The 23,785-nt window shown below is 43.5% G+C and overlaps 1 protein-coding gene across 1 annotated transcript in view; it reads right to left on the reverse strand.

Moving 5' to 3' along the window:
• Nucleotides 1–12,889: 12,889 nt before the first annotated feature.
• The window catches only part of DPF3 (double PHD fingers 3), a 93,298-nt gene continuing 82,402 nt past the window's right edge, over nt 12,890–23,785 (reverse strand). Inside the window, exons 9-11 of the mRNA XM_005417550.2 lie at nt 21,337–21,449; nt 19,979–20,060; nt 12,890–18,931 (exon numbers count right to left, since the gene is read on the reverse strand). Of these exons, the coding sequence (XP_005417607.1) occupies nt 18,861–18,931; nt 19,979–20,060; nt 21,337–21,449 (266 nt within the window). The 3' untranslated portion in view covers nt 12,890–18,860. The remainder of the gene's footprint in view (nt 18,932–19,978; nt 20,061–21,336; nt 21,450–23,785) is intronic.

Here is a 23,785-nt window from a genome sequence, read left to right on the forward strand (position 1 = left end):
GTCAGTGGGCATCTCTGCCTGCTGCTGCTCAGTGCCTGCACACAGCTGGTATGTGCCCATTTGTTGCACTGACATCTGTCCACAGCCACCTCGTTCAGCTGGAGAAGCTCAACTCCTGTTCATAAATAATTGCCCAAGCAGCTGCTGGCAGGCCTGGGGAAAAGAACTCAGGAAGGTCACAGAGCAAATGCAGAGCCTTCTGCAGAGCACAGATGTGTCATGCCCCATGTCTGAGCTGTATGGACTCCTCCAGGCCCTCGCTGGGGCATAACTCCCTCACTGCCAGGGGTGGCAACATCCTCAAGTCTCCCCCTCCTTGTACAAAATACAGAGACAGGATGGGATGACCACCACTGTGCCTGGTAGTGCCATGGGAAAATGGCCCTGGGCCATGCCATCCTCTGGCTGAGGAGCAAAGGTTGTTTCTTTGTTTCTCTTCTCATCACCTGAACTGCCATTGGTTCAGAGCAGTTTGAGCTCCTCTGTGGCCTTTTGTCATTGTCCTTTCCTTTAAAAGCACTCCTCAGGCCCCTGCTGCTCAGGGAAGCTGCTGGGGCTGGGCAGGATCTGACAGGGCCTTACGGTGGGGTGGGGCAGTAGGCACCGGGGAGGCCAACCTGCAGACTCCTGCCTGCTGCCTGTGTCCTGGGCAGGAGCCCACAAGCCCAAGCCTTTCCTAGTCAGAAAGAAATTGAGATTCTTGCTGCTGGGTTCCAAGCCAGTGCTGCTCAGCAGCTCAGCCCAGCTCTCTGGCTGTCAGAAGCACAGGGGATTAAATACGCCATCATGTGTAAATCCAGTGTTTAAACAAATAATTCTCTCAGAATAACAGGCAGGCTTTTCCACATGAAGCAAAGCTGACACCTGACTCTTCACCTGACTTCTCCCAGGAGAATATTTTAATGAGGCCCACAGCTGTAATATCACACAGAGAACATTAACAATGCTAATTACCTAAAGTTTAGCCCATGAATACTCAAACAACCATACCTTGGAGATGAATTGTTGTTTTGGCCCAAACGAGGCAGCAATGGCTTGCACCGATGGCTTGCAAAGTGAATCGAGGCCTGTGAGAGCAGCAGAGACAGCATTAGGCACAGAGACCTGGCAAAGCAGCCTCCACAGCAGGGCTGGTAAATGAAACAGGTGCCTGGACAGAAGGCAATCTGAGATTGCAGAGAGAAATTGCCTTCAGGTGGCCAAATCCCTCCTGAGAAAGCACAAAAGGTGTTGATAGGTCTCTCTGCATCATCCCATAAAGGATCTGTGCAAAGAAAAGGGGGAGAATATTGAAGGAATTCCTTGCCAGCCAGCTGTGGCGGGCACCAACTGAGCCTTGCACTGTGCAAGGAGAAGCCAGAAGTCTACACGGATACGCAATGTGTGAGCGAGGCCGTGCCTGGAGGAGATCCAGGGCCTTTGCTTTGTGCCGTATGCGCAGCCATCCCGCAGCTCCAGGTCACCGCGGCGGTGCCGGGTGTGCGAGGATGAGGGCTCTGAACCGAGCAGCGCCGGGTGCTCTGCCTGGTGCCACGGCTCCGTCTGCGGCACCGCGAATTCAGCACTGCGTGCTCTGCCCGGTGCCACAGCTCGGTCTGCAGCCCGGTGAATACAGAACCGTGCGCTCTGCCCGGTGCCACAGCTCCGTCTGTGGCACGGTGAATACAGCGCTGTGTGCTCTGCTGCACGGAGCTCCCGCCGCCCCGGCCTGCGGCTCCTCGGCACAAACGCTGCAGGGCAGTGCTCAACAAGGGCCATCGTGCAGCAGAAAAGGAGGCTTGGTCCACCCAGGTGTCTCTCAGAGGGAGATGGGAATTTTGAGCAGTGTGTCTTGCTCAGCTTTAATTGAGCACAAAAACATCCCATGGCAGGCAATAGCCCATTAGCAACACTGCATGCTGAGGGGCCTTTTAAATTATTTTTCTGTTCCCAGAGGACTACAGAATGGTCTTCGTAAGCATGGTGTGGGAATGCCAATTAGGTGGCCTCCAGCCCTGCTAGACAAGGTCTGGTCACATCACCTTGCATCACAGGCTGAACCCTGCCCTCCATTTTCTCCCCAAGTCTGCCGTTTTCTGCCATGAAATATTTATTAAAGGGAACTGCTGCCTGTCACAAATGGCGAGTCTCCTGTCTCCTTGCCAAGGTCAGGCTGCTGGGGAGGTACCTTTGCTCTCCATAACGTCTCTTTGAGACTGATGGGTCTTTCTTCCATTCAGCACAGCCAGCCAGCCTTGGGAAGGATGCTCTTACAGTTCCTATGGATTCACATTTCCCAAGAATAAGATGGGCATGTAAACAAATCACTAAAGCAGAGACTGCACAACAGTGAGCTATTGTGGTATCAGAATAGATAGATGCACTAGGGCATTGCAGGAGCATGTAGTAAAAAGGCACTAAATCGATTTCTACTGTGATGAAGAACCACCTTTAGTCTTTGCAATCACTGTTGTATCTTCTTAGGAAGCTTCTACAGTTAGAGATGAAATCCTGGTCCCACAGAAGTGGATGGGAGGTTCACCCTCTTCTGGTGTGCTGCTAGGTTTGCACCCACCTGGAGTTTAGCTGTGGTTTGCTGAATTACGATTTACTGTTTCATATGGCTTTTGTACCAGAAAAATGGCAAAAGCTTCAACCACAAGCTGTTTGATTATCTTTATCAACTGTAGTGAATGAAATAAGCAGGCACAGCTTAACTTCCTCGAGGAACTACAGTTGAAGTGTCAAATAGATTTCCTCCCCATATGGACAGATACTAAAGGGTTAGGAAAATAAATCTGAGGGATAAATTCTATTAAAATAAGATGTGAGAATCAAAGTATGGGATTGGATGTGGAGATAACCTTCCCTAATAATGACCTCTAGGAAGTATGAGGGCCACAAATATGAGGACCAAGGTGCATATAGAGCATGTACCCCACAGCTGGGCTGTGCCTACTCAGCTGCAGGGAGCCAGATGCTTCAGTACAGCTGGGGCTGGAAGTGCAGCTTGTTCTTGGTTCCTGGCAAGCCTGCAAACCTGTCTCTCCTTTGCCATCACTCTTGACAGCCAGCGAGTCCCAGCACACTGGTTCTCTCCTTGCATGGCAGCTGTCCCATAGTGCCCCTGCTTTCTGGCTGTGCCTCTTCTGGCTCCTTGGATGTGTTGTGGGGATGGGAGGGCTGGTGCATGGAGAAGCTGCAAACACTACCTAGCACAGGACCGCACCACACATTTATGCAGAGACTTAATGATGTTTTCTGTTTTGTCTTTTTTTTTCTCCCTTCCTAGTTATTCCTAACATTGTACTTGCTTTTTTGACACCTGCTCAGCCTTGACCTGTCATTTTCTCAAAATTAGCGACAATGCTGAGATCATTTTCCCGTGTAGTGATGGGTGATTTAGAGCCCCTCATTATGTATGTATAATTAGGGTGTTTTTTCCCCCAAGAAGCATTACTGTGCATTTATCGACAGTAGATTTCATCTGTCATTTTACAACCCAGTCCCTCATTATCATGAAAAACTTCTGCAGCTCTTCCCAGTAAACTCTTATTTTGACTGCCCAGAACAGTTTTTCATTCTCAGTAAACTTCTCACCTCACATTTCTTCTTCTTTTCCAAATCACTTTTAAAAAGATTTAAAAATACATGTCCATCTTAGGTCTTTGAATGATTTTCCTCCTCTGTGAAAACATATTGCTTATTTACACCTTTTGCTCTACTATTACAAATACTTTGTGTCTTTTATTGCAATCACTCCACTGGCAATCACATTGTTATTCAATAGCATTGCATTGGAAAAAGTGGGGACAGACATTATAGAAATAAAACAAGCACCAGTCCCATTTTTAGGACTTAGCAGACAAGGTATATTTGTTTTGTTCTATTATTTTAATTATCTTGTAAATTCCCATCAGCAGTAAATTTCATCTCTCACTGTATGCTGTGTAATATAGCATCTTTTTTTTTTTTAATGTGTCCATTTCAAAGTTCATTATGCCATTTCAGAGACTAGTGCTGATAGAATCCTCATCTGGATTCAAGATATTGGCAGAAAGACTAACTTCTTAAGTCTCTGACGCCAAGGTAACATCTTGTCATCAATCCATAGGAAACCAGATTTCATTGGTTCCCTTGGTAATGGAATTAATTGTTTGCTCTGGCATTGAGCACCTGAACACGGCTTTGGGCAGCAGGAAAACCAGAGGCATTTTAGTGCTGTTCCTCTGCTGTTTCACTTGATTTTTGTCTCACGATTATGAGATGCCAGGGATGTTAAACAGCTACCAGGAAGACAACAGCTGCCAGAAACAGAGCCTTCTGGTTTGTACTTTGAGCTGTGCATACTGTGTAGAGTTAAAAAAAATAGTGCTTAGAATAATTTAAAGCAGAAATCTGTTACGTTCCTTCAAAATTACCCGTGCTTGGTTTAATAGATGCTGGATTAATTGCGTGCTGTCTGAGAGCTTTTGTTCCCCTCCAGAGTGGCTGTGGTCTGTGCCACAGAGGTGAATGCTACTCTACTGTATGGCAAATTTGACATTGAAGGGCTCTTTGTAGAAATAAGACTGCCATTCTCTCCCATTGTCCCTTTGATTAAACAGTGCCAGCAAAAGAGACAGTTTTGATGGTTGTTTTCATATTATGGGCATCTGGCTACTAAGAGCTGGGCTGAGATCACCAAATCACAAGCTGCTTTAGAGATGTCTGTTTATGCACGCCAATCCCACAGTGATGTGATCCAGGAAAGTATTTGGATATGCACATTGAGAGGGGCCAGGGGGCAGGGAGGAGAGAGAAACAGTTTCTGGGGTGTGTGGTGAGGACCATTTATTGCCTCTGTGTGCTGCTGTTTTCCAACACAACTTCTCTGGTACTCAAACCCACCACTTTCCAGTACCCCTGAAATAACCCTGAACTGGGAATGCTTTTCCTTCACTTTCACATGAACTTGTGAAAGGCTTCCAGTGATCTCTGAGGAACTTTATGATTAAAATAAAGGAAATCTAATGTACTACACGTGGACTCATTAATTTACTACTCCCCATTTGAAACCTCTTGTGCAGATACTCACTGCAGATACTCACTCAGCACTCAGTGATGGCTCAGCCATCCCTCAGACGCTTCAGCCTTGGTCCTAGGGACTCTGTACGATTATAATGTCTTCTGGACTAGGTTGTTGGCACCTTCTGTTTGCTGAATAAACTTTAACACACAAAGTTCTTCCCAAAATTTTAACCATCTTTTTTGGTTAATACCAAAGCAAACAGGGAAGATCTTGGGAAGAGGGCACTCCCATCTCTTTCCACTCATCTGTTATCCAAACAGATACAAAGGCTACAGAAGCGTTTTTCCTTGAACTTTTAATTGAAGTGCTTTCATATAAAAAAACCAGTACATACAAGTTCTAAACTCCTGTTTTCTGCAGTTGTTTACACGTTTTCTAAGCTGCAACAGAATATTAGCTATGTAGGTAGTCAACACTGCTAACAAACTACAGTACAAGTTACTAATAACAGTACAAGATGCTTGGAATACATTCTTGCAAATGTGTATGAATACAAAAGAAATCCTGCGAAGTTGAGAGGCTTCCAACAACCATTTTCCTCTCCTCTCGAACCTCAGCAGGATTTCGCTCACAGGTTTCCTAACCACCAAAACACAGATCCTTGGTTGGTGCAAGCTGTGGTGGCTCCATTGACATCTGCAGAGCAGTGTGAGCTGCCATGGTTCACTCTGTGCTCAACAGACACCTTCTGGCAGGGTGAAACACCATGCAGGTTTCCATGCATGACAAACTGATGGGCCTTCTTGGTCAGTGCTGGCTTGGCGCATTAAAGAATCCATTTTTTTCCGAGGGTTTCAAGGCTGATCTCTTTCTCCAAGAAGCAATAAGATCAAGTTGACTGCAGAACAGTCAGGAGCACCCCAGATTCTCATACTGCTCTAGGTAAACCTGGGCAAATTTCCCTTTAAAAAAGCCAAGATTTGAAGCCACCCCATCACCTCTCCTCCCCCACAGAAGGCTGGCAAAGCTATCAAGCACTTAATAAAACTGAATGTGAGATAAGAAGAGCAAAGATCCTCCACACAAGCCATGTTAAAACAAATCTCTACATACAAACATTGTAACAATACAGTCACTTCAGAGTTCCAAAGAAAGGTTCACACTTTACAAAAGAGGAAGGGGGGGGAAAGTAACACAGGAAGCTGTCCTTACAATTATGTACTGGTTCCCAAACCTGTGACCTTAGTCTGTGGCCGCCAAAAGTAAACAAATACCAAGCAAGACAGTGTACACTCCAATGAGGCCTCACAGGGTGTAGCAACAGGAAACCTGGAGGCAGTGTACAAAGCTGAAAAGGAATTTGAAAGAAAGACAGGCATTTTCTCCTATTCTGGTACATAACTAAAGAAACAGTGACAAGCACACTACAGAAATGGGTCTTTCCAGCCTTTGAGCCCACCTGCTTGTCACCAGGATTGGTCACAGAAAGGTTTTTCCTCTGAAATGAGAGTGGTATGTTGGGTTTTCTTCAGGCAGGAGCCCTTAATTTTTTCCCCTCACTCAGTTGTTTTGACTTGTCTCTGTACCTGCCATGTGACTAATAGGACATTTGTGTTCATCTGAGACTGCTGAGTTTTTCTTACAGGCATCAATACAAAACCTCGTGGCCCTGAAGACCAACATTTCAATGGCACACTTCAGTCAGCACCCAAAACTCCTCCAGGCTATTCACCAACTGGCATTGCATTATTTTGGTGGGAAGCTAAGGAAGCTGGCAAACCCATTACAAGGTTAGGGTTTCAATTCATCAGCACATTATGAAAAGACTGAGTACCAATGTCTCCATTCATTGAGTACAGACACAAAATTAAACTTCACTTCTGCTGCAGAGGATAAAAGACTATTTAGAGGATACAGAAGTTAGCATATTGTGGAAAACATGGTGGTGGCTCACAGTAAGAATTCTTCAGCTGTATTGCCTTTTCAATGACTTTTAATTTTCTATTCCTGTTAATTTGCAAGTATAATTTTCTCCAACCACATTTTCTTGACACCACAGTTATTGCATTACAAAAGCCACTACAATGCAATCACTCAACATACACATACATGTTGTATAGATAGGGCTATGTACAGCCAGGAAGTGGGGCAGCTTCCAACCCACAATTTGTTGTCTCCACGAGGGCAGGCAGATCCCAATTAGGTGAGACAGAAGTAATGTAGAGCATCCTCAAATGTTGAAAAGAAGGCTGTGAATATATGAGCAGATAGAAACCCCAAAACCTAAACAACAAGAATTAATGCTGGTGGAACATCTCCTGCTTTGTAGCTCACTCAGCTGCTCTAAAATGGTTCTCACCTCAAATAATTTTAAGATGCAGAATGTGCAGTAAGTGCAAAGAAAGAGATGTCCTCCCCTGTGAATGCAGGGAGTGGATGTGCTTTCTCAGTATTGCCTAGACATTACCCAGTACACCTGCTCTTCCCTAGCCCACTGTCTTTATAACAAGAAGTCTCTTGCTTCAATGCCTAACTGCTAAGGCTAGACTATTTAATTACAAACAAACTTCAAGGTTAATGTATTAGAAGACTGGAAACAGATACCCTGATTCTTTTAAAACGATAATGCATTGTACACTTAGTGCTTCTCTGAATCCTTTTTCCACAGAGCAAAGCATCATAAGGGCAAGCTTTCCATCAGTTCTGAGCTGGCACAGCCAGTTCTAAGAGTAAAAATCTTCACAGTCTTTGCTTCCCTGCCAAGAATGCTCCCTGCCCCCTGGAGAAAACTGTTTCTGTGATATATGTGATGAGACTATTTCTGTGATGTAGACACTTCTGCTCTGGGATCCGTAGCAGATCATCAAATGCTCTTATGCTGACCAGTCATCAGGAGCATGTTTTTGACCACTTTCTGTATTTCTTAAACTATGTGCAGTAAAAATACAACTACATACAATGAATTTTAAGGACTCTTTATCCTATAGCTAAATTTATTTATTAGACTGGGAAAGAGCACAGGAAGGTACTCAGCTCCTCAAAAAGTTCTCAGAAATTAGGTTAGGAGCTTCCAATACTGTGGGATGTTTTTTCGTCTTTATGCTGAGCCAAGCTTTGGCACGTGAATTGTGCATGTCACTGGCCTTGCACTGACAAGGCCTTACACAAAAAAAAAATGGGATGAAACTTGCTGATTTCATCACTGCAACACTGAGCATCATCCCAGGTAAATAACACTTCAAAGACCAAAAGAACCCTTGGGTACATTTATCTAACAACCTTGTCTTCAGACCACCCTGGACCTTCAATGACCCATATAAAAGCCCTTCAGTTTTTTGCAGAGGGCTTCCAGGACACAATCTGTCAACAGGAGGCAAGCCACAGAAATGGGTGATGCCATGGCTGGACACACTCTATGGTTCACTCCTTGACAGCAAGAAGTAGGATGGGAAGAGTCCAGCTGGTCCCCAGAGCTCAAAGCTAGACATTGTTTAAAATACCTTTTCATTTCCAAAATGAGGAGATGCGATAGCAAATTCAATAAGGTACCTCAAATAAAAGCCCTCAAGTTACTTTTTGAAGCCATTTTAAATGATAAACCAGTGCCAGATAAAGGAGTAAAACCCTCAAGTCAGAACCCAGTTCTTGGATGTTTTGCTCTCAGACTGAATTATTCTTAAAAGGGGGAGTAACCTAAGAGCATTTATGGTCTATTTTTAAATGAGAGGATATTTTTCATTTAAGTGTCTGTAACAGAATAATTTGAAAATAACTGAGGAAACCATGCAATCACAGATGATCTGTGTTCAGTGTGCTCTGTTGAAGCTGCTGTGACTCCACTGCATTAAGAAAAGACATACATTATTCTGTAGCAATTGTCCATGACACTGTGGCTTACAGCATAAATATTGCAATACCTCATCCAGTTTCTGCATGACACACCAAGTTTTATTGCAGTAATGTCTCATAATAGATGAAGGTGCTGCAGGGTCCTGTTTGGCCAATTGCTATAGGACCCTGGAGTGCATTTCATAAGCAGAGAATATATCCCATGGGAAGGGAGTTAAGATGAGGACTAGATGCCAAGAGAACCAGCTAAAAGCTTCATGTTCCTAGGAAAATATTTTCTGTTCCTCACACCCCCACCTTCTCCCAGCCCCTCCATTAAATGGGAGGTTCGTTTCCTTGCTTGCAGATAGTACTGGATGCAAGATAATGGAGCATGGCCTTGCCACGCACAGCAGAATGCCTCTAAATCAAGAAGCCAGTGTTCTTTGCCAATGTGACAGATTGAAAAATGCTTCTGGTACTTCCATGAGTGGGTTACTAAGCAACACTTTGGCTTCCAGGGAGTAGCCCTGCTGGATGTGATCTCATGCACTGGCAGCCTGACCACATCCCCAGCTGGAGCACTGGGGAAGGAGGGTGTGTGTGCCAGCAGCAAGGCTGCATGGCTTTGCTTGGCTGTAACAAAGGTTCCTTTTGGGATGAGCTGTAATCACAAAGGAAAAATATCCCAGAGATGACCATGGGCCTACTCATGGGATGGCTAAAAGGCAAAGACATACTGTCAGGACACGCTGTTGGGAGAGAAGTAAAGCTTGGAAGTAAAGCTTTAAACACCTGTGGAGTATCCTGGGTGGCTGTCTCAGAGCAAATGATGCTGAAGAGGACTGACTCCAGGTAGAGATGCTAAAAATGAGAGGGGCTGGAAAAGATTTCCACGTGAAGAGACAGATCAAAAATACTAGAACAGATTTAGAAATGAGTAAGAGAGGGGAGGGTGGAGCTGACTGAAGTGAGGTCTCATACAGGTGAGGAAGATAATGTCCTGCTGTCTACTGTTTCTGATAAAGCAGTGAGTATTTGTTCACAGAAAATCAGAAGGCAGTATACTGAAAACTGGTGAAACAAGCTCAAACTCCATGAAGTTGGAGAGACATTTGCTCTGGTTGCTGACCGTTCCATCATTATCTTTCGCTGAGATTTCTCACTTTCCTTTGGAGCTTGTGACATGGCATCACCAGAGCCAGGCTGAGCCAGAACAGGGCATAAACAGACCAGACTTAGAGATAGAAAGAACTGTTTTCTTGCATGTGTTGAGTGTGCTCAACTATTAAGCAGCCACACACCTTTTCATAAAAACTAAAGTCCAAGACTTAGACTTGGTATCTTTAAGGATACCAGGTCAACCATAAAGTCAGTGGATGAAGGTTGACTAAGAGCAGCTGAGAATCAGTCCCACATTTTAGAGCATTAGTTCTCTTTAATGTGTTGGTAAGTCATGCTCCAAATACAATTCAGATTAAGTTGTAAGGGATAATGTTTTGCCCCATTTTTTAGAATTCTAAACCTTTCCAAAACAAGTAGGATTTGCTCTTTCCTTCTTCTTCAGTAATGCTTACTATAGGACTCTAGATCTATTCCAAATCAGTGAGCAATGTTTACAGTAAATAACATTAGGATGATACACAAATATATATGTGTATATATATTTGTATATATAACTTAAAGTCTCCTAATTAAAAATTAATACCATAGCATCACACAGCAAGGGTGTGCCAGTGTCACTATTCAGAGATCATTACTTCAGCATTTTAAAAGTGAATTTACAAGATGATGAGAAAACAGCTTTTATCTGGGAGAAGTGCTATGATGTCACCGATTTATTCTCCTTCTCTTTTCCTTTAGAATAATGGGGACAATATTGTCCCAGATCAAATAAAGGATCAACAGCAAAAGTTGTAACTCAATCGTCCTCACCCCCAATTTTAATTGCTGTGTTTTTCTTTTCAACCACTTCTAGTGGAAAAAAACAAAGGTGTATATCAATGGCACATTCAACCTGAAATGGCAGATGAAGAACAGTGATCCAATAAATTAGCAGGTACACAAGCTTCTGGTTCTTAGAAGATCTGACTGAGTCACACAGATGACAATTTACTTAAATACTCTTGAGCTTCTCTTTCTGTCTGCATTTCAATGAAATACATTATTTCCAGGCCTATGCCAATCACTTCTGACCCAGGCTGCAGTGCTGGAAGGAAGTCCAAGTAAACAAGAAGACTGTTGATCTCTGCTACAGCAGAAAAAATGGAAAGCCATCAAGGTAAAAAGTAAATATCTCACTTTATGACTGAAAAGTCTTTATGAACTACTGTATGGCCTTAATGCTGAGTTGAGATTAAATAAGCACACAAGCTTGATTCTCTGCAATGATCAAAGGTTTGTTGAACACTTCTAAGGGAGAGATGAAAGCTGGTTTGATTTGGACCTGTCTATTTCTGAATTATTCTAAACTTTTCAAATCAGTTTTACTATACACTGTCTCTGAAATACTGTAAGAAAATGAGAATGAACAAGGAAAGATACTCTGTAAAGAAGCTCAAAGGAGATGACACTTGGAAATTCCTCAAGCACAGCCTTCCCAAGAGTATGCAGGGGCACATCTCTAGTGTTGCACTCCAGGAGAGCTATAAAGGAAGAGTAGGTTAGGTATAACATTCATGTCTTGTTCTTTGTTTTTCACCAGATACTTCCTTTTTCACTGCTGCTCACAAATTCTGCAGTGGGAGTACATTGTGAGCATCCAAATGTGGTCCTGTGTCCAGCAGAAGCACGTGTTGCGGCTGGAAACAGATCTGTGCTCCATCAGAGTTCATCAGCAGCAGGGGGTTTGGTCTTCCAGGCAGAAGATCTTGAGAAATGGAAGTCCTTATCTTGTAGAGACAAGGGTCCCTGATGAGAATTAGCAGTTCCAAAGTCTTATATGGCAATAGCAGGAGGAGTCCTGTCCAAGTGAACAAAATGCTGGACTGTGCCTTCTCATAGAGAGGTGAGCCATGGAAGCACTTCAGACCACTACAGAAAGGAATGCTCTCACAGCCAGCCAATTCAATCATTCAAGACATGGAAAGGAGATGAACATGAAATGAATGTGTCATCCTTTATCAGTCTTTCAAATACAAAGTATAAAACCTGTCCTTCTTTCTCCCTAGCTTCTGAAAGTGGGAAAAGATGAAATATTTCCCGAGTCACCATGGAGGTGAAACCTATAGTTTGTTACAATGAATTGTATCAGATGGATAACTAGATTGACAGGAGTCTGAAAGAAAATATCAATACCTGAAAAATCAGCAATTTTCAGGCATGAAGTGTTTTATTTTTAACTTCATGCACACAAAGGGCAGTAAGCTGATCTGAAAATAGTAATTTTCTTATTTCAAAACATCAGTAACAACATATATTCTAGATGCACTAATGTAATAACACTTTACATTTTCACCCAACATGGCAGAAATACCCAACAAATATTAATAAACTGTTACCCTGATTCCCCAGCTGCCAAATGCCTGCCATTCTCACTGGTATACAATAAAAGGGTAAAACCTAAAACCCCTTCTGTCCCTTGGAGGTACTTGCTGTTCTTTACCTTCCCCTTTGCCCTCAGTTAAGTGCCTCAATGCACAGTGGTGGAGGAATGTCCAAACATCCCAGTGGTGCAGCTGGAGAGACAGGAGACTGATGCACCTCTCCTCTATCCTGTGCTCAGGCTTGGCCATCAGGACAGCAAAATTGTGCTTGCACAACCTGCAGCCCTGCCTCCTTCAAGACAACCACTGACCTCAGGGAGCGTCAGTCACTCTCACCCTTGTCTGCAGGGCAGTGAGACCTTGTGCCCCGGACAGCACTGCCAGAGACAGAGCTGGGACAGTGCCAGCATCTGCAAAGCTGCTCCCAGGAGCAGGGACATGATGCTTTGGCCCTGGAGGATGGCACGGGCACTGGTAGGACAGGGACATTCCCTGAGCCTACAGAGCCAGGGCAACACAATGGGGAGTGGGCTGGGCAGCTGCACTTGTAAATGAGTCCCCTTCACCCCAAAGACACCCCCCTCCTCTCCCTGCCCCTCCAGCAAACCTGAGTTTATCTTATGTAAACCGGACCAGGTTTGGTGCCTGCCCTGAAAAGCCATTTAACTACTGCTGTGGCTGGAGGTCACTGCTAGTAATTGTATCACCACCAAAGATGAATTTGGCTGCCTGCCAGTCACAATTCCTGCCCTCTTTTACCAGAGGAGAGGCACGACACCGCAACTAAACTTTTTTGTTCCTTCTGCAGGGTCTTGGATCTTTCACATCCACCTCCTGCCTTGTCACCTGTTCCTATCTCCCAGGAAGTGTCATGGGCCTGTGGCTGGCAGAAATAAATGGTGTAAGGAGCAGCCCAGAAGAGCTGGCTCTTCTTGTTCTGCCACAGCCTGGGTGCGCAGCACTGTGGTAAATAGTAGCACTTAAGGCTTGCACACTGTTTTGTAGGCTCCAAGTGCTTTGCAGGAGCAGCTAAGGATTGCCATCCTGCCTTTTCTCCAGCCGAGAGGCACAGATTTGAGCACCTGCCCACTTCAGGCCCACAATCCTTGTTGTAAGTGGAAATAAGTCCCGTGCTTTATAACTCCCCATAGGTGGGGTGTGGGGAATGTCTCACACCGGACTGGCTCAGAGCAGCTCTGCGTGCCCCTGTGATGGGCACAGCCCCCAGCACTGCAGGACAGGCTGTCCCCATCCGGGTCAGTGCTGGGAACTGAGCTCCGGGTGTGCTCAGTCCGTGAGCATCCCTGCCAGCTTGGCTGGGGGCTCCTTCTGCAGACCCCCTGATTTGGGGGGCTGGGGCAGCACCCCCCTGCTCCTGCCTGGCAGCCCTGCTCACCCTGCTCAGCTGCACACTCCCCTCCTCCTGTCATGTAAAAGTGGGAGATCATAAGATCATAATGAACCCAGAACTGGTTAGAGAAGGGCTTTCCTGACCTGTCTGCCTGCTCCTCTCCACAGAGCTTATTTTCCAAAAATTATGGAACTGGTCAACTGTTAAAATGTCAGGTGACCTCCTCGTGATCATCCCACAGCCTCCCATAACAACATTGAAAAGATAATCTATCTTTTACTCATGTCCTCCATAAGATCTGCACTTTCTTCCCTTACAGACTGGTGCCAAATTTTTCCCAATATAAATTATATTAACTTTAAAATTCAAATATTAAAGTGGTTTTTTTCTGAAAAGATTGAAACAATAATTTTCAATTTTCTTTTGATTGTTCCCCCTTAGTTTTTGTATTAAATAATTTGCCAGATTGGACTTTGATATATGAATAATTATGGTTCTCTCAAGAGCACATTTTTTAAAAAGAAATTCATTCCACGCAGAAAAAATCATGCCCAGTTGTACCTGGAATTTTCTTGCCCACAATGCACACTATCCCACTAGCAGTGACAAGCTTAATTAATATTCCTTTCTACCCCCATCCACTCCTCACCTCCCAAATTACCCCTGTCAAAACACATGCTGTAGGTGTAAAGAAAATGCTACAGCCCCATAACACTGCATGGTGCAGGAGAATCTTCCTTTGGGGCAGAATTGACTAAGCTCCTTCTAAAGAGAGATGAAGAATCATGATTTCAAAGTTATTTAGAGCAACATTTGCTTCAAAAGAATACACTCAATGGTGGCTTTCTTAGCTGAAGAGCTGGTCTGAGGTACATTTACAGAATGTAAACTCTGTGCACTGTAAACTTGATGCAACAACACAGCTATGGAAGCGCAGTTTGGAGGCAGATTAGGACCCATCTCATGTTTCTCAAAGGTACTGCCTTTTCCAAACTATGGGGGAGGCTCTGTGCTGGCAACACGAGTTCACTTCCTCAGTGGCACCATTTGCATGCCCCTGTTCAGTGGTCATTTCTCCACCCCTCTGGTTTCTGAGTCTGCCCCTGCAGGTGCTGCTCTCCCCAGCCAGTCTTCCCACCATGGACAGAAAACTGGGCAGAGCAGCACACAAATGTGATGGAGGGAGAGCCAAAGGCAAGCCATGGTTTCACACAATACAGTCTGAATTGTTCAGTCTCTGGAACAGCCCGAGGTAGCCAATACCAAAGTAGATGCCATTGTGAACGTGAAGGAGGTAATGTATAATTTACTGCATCAGTAAAAATTATTTTCTCTAACTGACCTTTTTTAGGTTATCCAAAAGGAGTCAAAAGTAGAAGGATCACGTGCATATGTTTAACTAACATACTTTAAGGCCATTATGCAGACATGCTTGTATTTACATACATCCTCTCCCACAGTAAACATCTGTTTTTATAATAAGGCCAGGAAGAACAATTACATCATCCAGCCTGACTTCCTTTGTAACACAAATCTTTTTCAGTCAGACATTCCTGTGATTAAATAAGATTGTGTTCAATTAAAATACATCTAGGAATCTGTCCGTTCTTGACTTGAAGTCTTCAAGGCATGCAGGATCTACCATCTTCTGGTAGTTTGCCCTGATTTGTGCTAAAATATTAATTGCCTTGCTTACACAGAAGAGTTTTGAAAACACACTAAAGTTTGTTCACCTCAGGGACTGCCAACAAACTTGCATATCCTGATATAGCAAGAGAGAGCAGCACACAGAGCCAGAGCCCTCACACTGTTTAGTGGCCAGACCAGATCAGTGACAAGATTTGCCTGACAGCAGATGGTGTTGCCCAAGTCACACATCCCAGCAGTCATGCAGGAGACTATCCCCAGTGGGGCAGCAGGTGACAGGGAATTGGTTATCAGACTTTCTAAACTCCTCTTCCTCACCCCCATGGTAGTGCCACAACCTCTCCTCAGCAAACGTGGTGCATTTTTCACCTGGGAGGTCAGTCAGTATTTTTAACGTGCACCAACACACATTGCTCTGAATGCATGCTAAATGTGCCACTGAGAGGTCCATTCCAGCCCCTTATCTTGGACTCAGCTAGCGAAGAAGGGAGGCTGTAGCTGGAGGAAGTTCTCCACATGGGAGAGCTTGTATCTAATCTGCTGCCAAAGTTACCTGGAGCTGCCTGGCTACACAGCACACAGCATAAAGCTGGAGAGATGAAACATAGCTGGTCTACAGTGGGCAAGCACCCTGTCACACTGATCTCAGGTGGCAAACAGTGCTTTGGCATTGAAGATCTAGCAATCTGTCCTTCTGTCATACCTCATTCTGATGAAACCTCAGCATGGCCACAGAGGAGTATTTCTGAACATGAAAGATATTGTTGGCTGCAGAATGGTTGTGGGAGGAAAAAACAGCTCTGGATCAAAACTACAAAATAGGAAATCAGGTGTGCACAGAGAGCACAGCTCCTTTAGCAATGCCTCTGTCACAGGAATGGAGACCGCTGAAATTCTGCACCAGCTGGTTCCACCAACCAGGCCACCTGAGACTTACATGATGAGCCACCAGTGTCTGCTAAAGACACAGGCCAAAACATGCATGTCCTCTCTGTTTAGGAATGCAGACATTGTCCTACTCCTCCAAGGTCAGTGTAAACATCAGGACACTGGAAGGCGATGGAGATTTTTATGATGGAAGTCTCTAGGTCCTGGTTACTGAGGACCAGCCAAAATACTAACCCACACCTGCTGATCCCACCAGCAGCACCACCACAGAAGTTTCCTGCAGCACACACACACTTCTCATTTCCAGTCACTCTTCCCAAAACACCCATTTTCTGTAACAGAGCCCAGTGGTGTCTCTGGTGAATACACACTTGCACTCCTAGCCACAACAGCAACAGGATTTTGTATCAGACAGAGCCATGTGATGGTCCCAAAATGCCAGATCAGCATGGTTCAACCACACCAACTACACCCAAGATGGGTGTAAATGCAAATGCAGATCAACTGTGTCCTCCAAGTGCTCTCCAGGGCCAGGGCAGTTCCAGACTGGGAGGAAGATGCTTTATTTTGTATTTGCTCAAGGGTCTTTTCCCAACAGGTATCAGACGCCTGATGCAAGTGCACAGGCTTTCACTTTGCTCTCTCCAGACTTGATGCTCAAATTTCTTTGTGTTCTCAGCTAATTGAAGGGCTGTCACATGGAAAGCACAAGATATTGAATAAATTTTACAGGTAGCCAGTGCAGCTGCTCCAGGAGAAATTTGGTCCAATACAATTAGGATAAATACTTTCTACATTTTTTTTTCTAACAGGTTAAAGTACTTCTGCTGCAGCCTGAGAAGATACTGCAACAGTAGGTGGGAGAATCCAGTAGCTGACACAGCTACTTTTGGTGCGTAAGCTGAACAAAAGGGGAAGAAACTATCTAAATAATGAGAAAAAGTGCACTAGGTCAGTATAGCTCATCCTAACTAAGTGTAATTAGCAGGAGAAGGAAGGAAAAAAAGCTCACCAATATTGTTTCACAATGTCTTTCAAGTATTTGGGGACATTTCATTTTGCAGAAGAGTTTCAACCAATATAAACATGCCAAATATAATCTTCAGTATCCTTACCTACTTGTACCAGCAACATGAGTCACATGCTGCTCTCATAAATTTATATTATAAACCCACTTAAATCTATGCATAGAAAGTGATATACATCATACCCAAAATAATGGTTATTCTGGGCTACTTGGCAGTTCAGGGAGTGGTAGGTTTTTAACCTTAAAAATGTGTTTTGTAGAAAATATTTGATGTACTTATTCTCCTAGTAATGTCTTAAATTTTTCAAAGAGATTCAACTGCAATAAATTTTTTTTCAATGGATGGTCTCACTTAAAATTTCTTCATTTCACATGTAAAGCTTTGTTTAAATAAAGTAGAACTATTCCTACTTAAATTTTTTAATCATTATGAAAATTCTTCTTTTCATGTTAGGTTCAGCAAATTATTCTTTTCTTTAGAGATAGGGAAAGTTTTTAAACAAAATATGTCATTGGCCAAAGATGCGGTTGTAGAGAATTTGGGGGAAAATTATTGGGAAATTTAGTTAGATCTCGATAATTACTTTGACAAAAAACAGTAACACTTTGGAAATGCTGAAAGCCTGGATTAGGCAATGCCCAGAAAATGCAGCTTTCAGTTGCAGAACATTTTTGTTTAGAAATTTCAAAAACTTAATCAAAGTGCTTCATTTGACCTTAAGCCAAAATTGTTCCTTTTTGCAACTTGCCTTAGATTGCTTGGAAAGCTGACAATTTTTACTTTCTATGATCAACTTAAGAGGACAATTTTTCTTTTGTCCAATTTTCTGAGCTAAACAGAAAGTCGGTTGCATATACATAAGATTTTTCACTCAGAATTTTCTGAACAAAAAGAAATTATGTCTGGAAGGTATTGCTGGCATTGCAGTGGGACAGTATGCCTGAAAACACTGAATACCAAAGGCTTTTCTAAGCATTTGAGTGTGTACATACCAGTACTGCTCTTTCTTATACTTAAAACATATTCCTAATGATCTGCCAAATCAGGGCATTTGATTCAATGGAGGAAGTGTCACTCCAAAAAGTTTTCGTCAGTGCTTCTCTTAGTGACAATGTGCTGTTCATAAACTGGGAAATATTGAACTAAACGCAAGTCTCAGAATACCCCTCTTAAGCACCCATGAATCTACAGAGTGGTTGCAGTAAAGAGATTTCCAGTCAAGCCTTTGAAGAGAAACACCTGGTGCTGCTCCCAGCTGAAGTACTCACCAATAATTCCTTGGGAAATATCTTACTACTTTTTCATTTTAAAAAAGACTAAACAGAAAGCACAAGGCCACACAAAATTGACTTCTCCATGTTGGTATAACAACCCTCCCCCTTCCATAATGCATGTGAGCCTGTAAATGGCAAGCAGCAACCATGCACAGCAGTGAAGAGATTTTATCCAGATCATTGGAAAAGTACACAGTCCTAGCAGAGCCCAGGAGGTCTGGCTTAGTGACAGTGAAATCCACAGATACCTCTTCCTGTATTTGAGTGTCCGTTCGTTTGGATGTGGGTCGTGTCTTTGTGTTCTGGGTGGGAATTGTGTGCTGGTATGGCAACACCAGGAGCAAGGTGTTTCTTGACTGCTGGAGCTCCTCAGGCCTGGTAGCCAAAAGCTGATGCTCTCTCTCTGAGCAGCTCCTGGCACAAATGACAACTCCAGCTCCCTGCAAATGAAGAAATCCTTCTTATAGGAATGACATGAAATCCAGGAACTCAAGAGTTTATGTCAAGATTGGGTTGAATAGTATATGAGATATTCCTAATATTGGAATTGCCTGTACTTTTGTGAAGCAGACTCTGCTGCCCTTGCCTTTGCATCCATAGGCTTTCTACATGAGCTGCAATGCTGCTGGGGTGTGCACTGCAATGAAGTATTTGATATTTTCACACTTCCAATAAACCACTTCCCAGTGGAACGGAAACCTTTAGGTAATTATTAGCTGCATTTCTAGATTTTCCCCTCCTGATTTAGCTTCCTTTTTACCAAAGTTACAAACATTAGCTCCTGAATGCACGATTAATTTGTAATTATTCTTGTCCTTCCCCTCATGTAAACCACAGTCACTCGCACTCACAAGCCTCCAATTCTACTGCTCTCTGAGGATTTTAGTCAGAGAACCTCTAGTGGTAAGAGACTGGTTCCTCTGCTCCACAGCCAAGTGACAAACTCCAACCAGTCATAGTAAGGTCCGATGGAACCCCCTGCAGAGGTTATAACTACATACCAAATATAATACAGATCACCAAACCCTCACCCTGCCAAAACAGAAACATATCATAGAGAAAGGAAGGTAATTCCCTTTAATCCAGTCTCCTGCCAACAGGCTCTCAGATGTTCCAGAGAGGACCTCTTTGTCTGAGGCTTTCTCTTCAGGACTTTGACTTCTTAAGAAGTCCAGTCACATTTCACTGGCAAAAATTGAGGTGACAAGTGACATGTGGGACATCCATGACCATGGGTACCTTTGGTACCCATGACCCACAAAAGAGCCATGTTCTGGAAGAGAAGGAGACCAGGCAAGACTGAATAGGATAACACAGATCACACCAGCGCTTCGCATCTATTAATTTTGTTTCTTTCTAGTGCTACCTCCCTTTGCTTCACTACTGTTTCCTTAACCCTGCATGGTGCAAAACACCTTTCTGAAATTTTTCCCTTCTCCACAAAGACTTTATTGTGGTTTTCAAAGCAGACTTCAGTCATATGTTACCTTCTGGGGGCTCAAAGACTGGTGGATTCAAACAATACATGTGATAGCCACGGTCACAGTCATCACAGAAGAGCAGCTGGTCCTGAGGCAGGTTTGTTGGAGAGACAGTAGGGAAACAGGGAGAGAAGGAGAGGAAAAGAGAGAAATTATGTAAATTAGTCTCTTGCCAAGATGAAAACTTAAGTAGGGTAACCAGCAATGTTCATCTGGGAATGCAGAGCTGCAACAACAGAGACTAAGAGACTGCTGGGAATGTAAAGGCTACAAGCATCACATTTTTTCATCCATGATTAGCCACCATATTCCTGAGAGGCTGCAGAAAGCCTCTCTCAGTACAAGACAGCTCAGTTTCTAAGTAGAAAATCACTATAAGAAATGGAGGAGTTCCAGTCCTAGATGGCCTCACAATGCAGGAGTAAAAGCTGTTATGCCGGGGATACGCTGTACTGAGAAGAGGGCAGGCTTTGCTGGGCTCCAGTGTCACCATGTGCTGATCTCATTCCTTCAGAGGAAACCTTTGACTTAGACAGTTTTCCAAAACTCAGCTGAGTAAATTTTTTGTGAAACAGATGGAAATTACATGACCCCACCATGTGGTCTGCAGCTCTTTTATATATTTGGGGTGAAAAAAGCTGCTCTGAAGTATCCTGTGATTCCTGAGCTCCCCGGGTTCTGATTTTTCTATGCTAAAGCAAAAACAAAATCTCAGGCTTCAAATTTATTCTGCTGTAGGGAATATAGTGTTAGCTAATCACCTCCAAAGTTATCCAGCCACTGTCAATTTTCCAAGGTTCTCATGGGCTGCCAAGGACCCTTAGCATCAGATTTTAACTGCAAACCCCGCAGGGAGGCCACTGCTCAGCTGCAGGCTCTGGAAATCACTGGAGTTGGTGATTAGGTGAGGCTTAGCCATCCTACTTCAAATGGTTTCATGTTTCCCAAGTCTTGTAATTAAGTTTAAAAAATCATACCAAGAAAGTAAAGAAAATCGGGACAGAAGGAGCATACTTGCCTCTCTTGGGTTATCATGTATTCACATCTGCTTCTGACTATCATGCTGAAAGCTCCCTGCAACATGAATTCATGGCCCCCAGCTAACTTCTATTGAATAAGTACACAAACCACAAGTATCAGCATCTTAAGTGGCCCTATATGATACCTGTGGTAATTTCAGCAGAGACCAGTGGCTAAATGGGGACACTGGGGAGAATCTCTGTGCTCAGGGGTGGCTCTTCCTTGGAGATGCATGGACGCAGCAGTGAAACAATGACCCACACCAGTGCCACATGCTTCTCAAGGGTGGGCACAGCAGTGGCTTGCAGTGATGCTTATTCGCATGAAAAGTTAAATGGACTCACGTCGTTCTCTGAGGTCCCACAAAGGCTGCAGGATTTGCACTCAATGCATTGCCACTGATAGGTTTTTACAGCCTCAGTCATGTTTGTGGTGAACTGCAGGCAGGTCGGGTGTCCTGAGGAAGATTGGAAACAACAGTCATTGTTAAAGCTCACTTATTGCTTGTTAATTAACCAGTATTAAATTTGGGAACAAAACACACACGGACATGGACTGATCACAACATGGGCTGCAACTAACAGATACCAAAGAGGAAAGCAGGCATTAACCCTTTCGCTGCCGGGCACAAGAGAAAATCAGAGTCATTTCCACCCCATTGGCAAAGCAGTTTTATTCAGAGCTCTTAAAAATGGTTTGGCTTTGAGTTGGTTTTTGTGGGGATTTTTTTTTTTTTAAGAAAACAAGAAAAAGGATGAAATCAGAAACAAACCAAATTTCAGAGAGAGACCATCCGTCTTAATAGAAATTGGACTACAGTTTCAATTAGCGCTGTTTCAACCGGAACGAAGGACCTGGTGGAAATGAGGTTATTCTCCATTTCACAGCTTCCTTTCCTGGTGTCCAAATGGGTGGAGCAATTCTGTATACTTTGCTTAAATGGAAGCAATAGCGTACAGAGAAGACGCAAGACTTCTTTTATTTTTTTTAAGAGCTCTGCCACTAAAGTTGGTTGGCACAGAAGAAACCAAATTGCACAGCTAACCTTCCAGGATCAAAACAGGAAACCGAAAGGAAAAAAAATCCCAAGCCAATTCCCACAATGAACTAAATGAAAGGAATAAAGAAGGGAAAGCTAGCAGAACAGTCACATCTAATCGGGAAGGACAAATTGCCAGAGTTACAACCCCCGCCCCTACATGCGTGTCGACTTCAGCTTTGCAAAACAGCGGTACCACAGTAGCAGGGTCAGCAATGGGCTTTCTGGAGGGGAAAATACAAACAAACAAACAAACCAAAGGTAGGATCAGTGTTCCTTCTGCAAAACAAAACAAGACAAATACACCGCTGAAATAAAGTACTGTACTCCCAAACCAGCCTTACCTGGCTGAGACATTGTCTAAGTCTCCTGCAATAAGCTCCTGCCTGCCTTCTTGGAAAGCCGCATATTTAGAATCCTTCTCTGACACACTTAAACATTAACACTGTGCATGATCAGGGCAGGGAGGGTCAATTGCTCAACTGTAGAAAGACTAGGAACACAGGTATGCACATCTCGCACTGCCACCTGCTTCTTCTAGAAACTGGCACCATAAGTTGCGGGGGGGGTTTCACCTCTACCCAATCTGCTGTTCTTAGACTACAACCAATGGAGTGGAAAAAATCTTTTCCACTTCCACCAGCTTAAGTGCTTTTTTAAGAGTGCAGAAAGAAAGGCTGTTTCTCCAATAAGGAAAAAAAGGCATGTCTATGGTAGATGTGGGCACAGATGTGTCATCTTCATTACCAGACCTATCAGTAATATTTTGCTGCATCATCACAGTGCCCATCACCACCCTAGAAAAAGTTTCTGTATTTTCCAGCTAGTGAAGCAAACAGTTGCTGAGAATTGCTGGATAAGGAAGTAATGCTATAGGGGATATATTTCTTTTATGTGTCAATTATACCACCAAATGCTGTAATAAGAATTTTTGTTCTCCAGTTATATTTGCATAGTTGTGATACAACAACTAAACTTGTCCAGCAAAGAAATATATATGCATAATTATTAAAGAAGTCAAATAGAAAATAAAGGAGATATTTAGAGAAGAAGGGATCAATGAAATTGCTCATATCACTCTTAAGCCTTTGAATAAAGAAACATCTTGACAATACTGATGAGCTCAGATAGGCTAAGAAGATCACAGGGTTTTGGAGCCCTTGAAATGTCAGCACAAAAAAAGTGACAGTTTTTACTGAGATTTACAGTGGACCAACTAAAGTTTTGGGGGCCTTGAGACTGCAACTAAGCAAAAGGAGATGTGACAAGATACCATTTCTTGCTGAGAGGACCACATATACTTTCTGATACTACCAAACTAGCAGAACCTGACATGACATTGAAATGTTTCTCCAGATCTGATTTACATTGAATGCAAACCTTATTTCAACACCAGTAAATAGAACAAATGTGCCATGCTACACATCAGGGAGGAATTCATCCCAACAGCAGAGCGTTACTTCCAGAAATGTTGTACAGTGCTGGAATATATCACAGAAAACAACTCATATAGGGAGGTGAATTAATCAGAGACTTAAATAGCTTCAGTCACATTTGAAAAGAAACAGAAAGAATAGAATCAAACTTACAGAAATAAACCCCAGCTAAATGCATGCACATCTTCACATGCTCAACTGTCTGTGCACACACATTGCTTATTGCAGAGAGTCCAGCTGAGGACCCTCCCTTTCTAATACAACATGAGGGTCAGGTCGTGTTCACTACTTTATCTCTGTCCCTTTATAGCCATTCCT

The sequence above is a fragment of the Geospiza fortis genome, unplaced genomic scaffold, assembly GCF_000277835.1.
Source record: "Geospiza fortis unplaced genomic scaffold, GeoFor_1.0 scaffold54, whole genome shotgun sequence".
NCBI lineage: Eukaryota > Metazoa > Chordata > Aves > Passeriformes > Thraupidae > Geospiza > Geospiza fortis.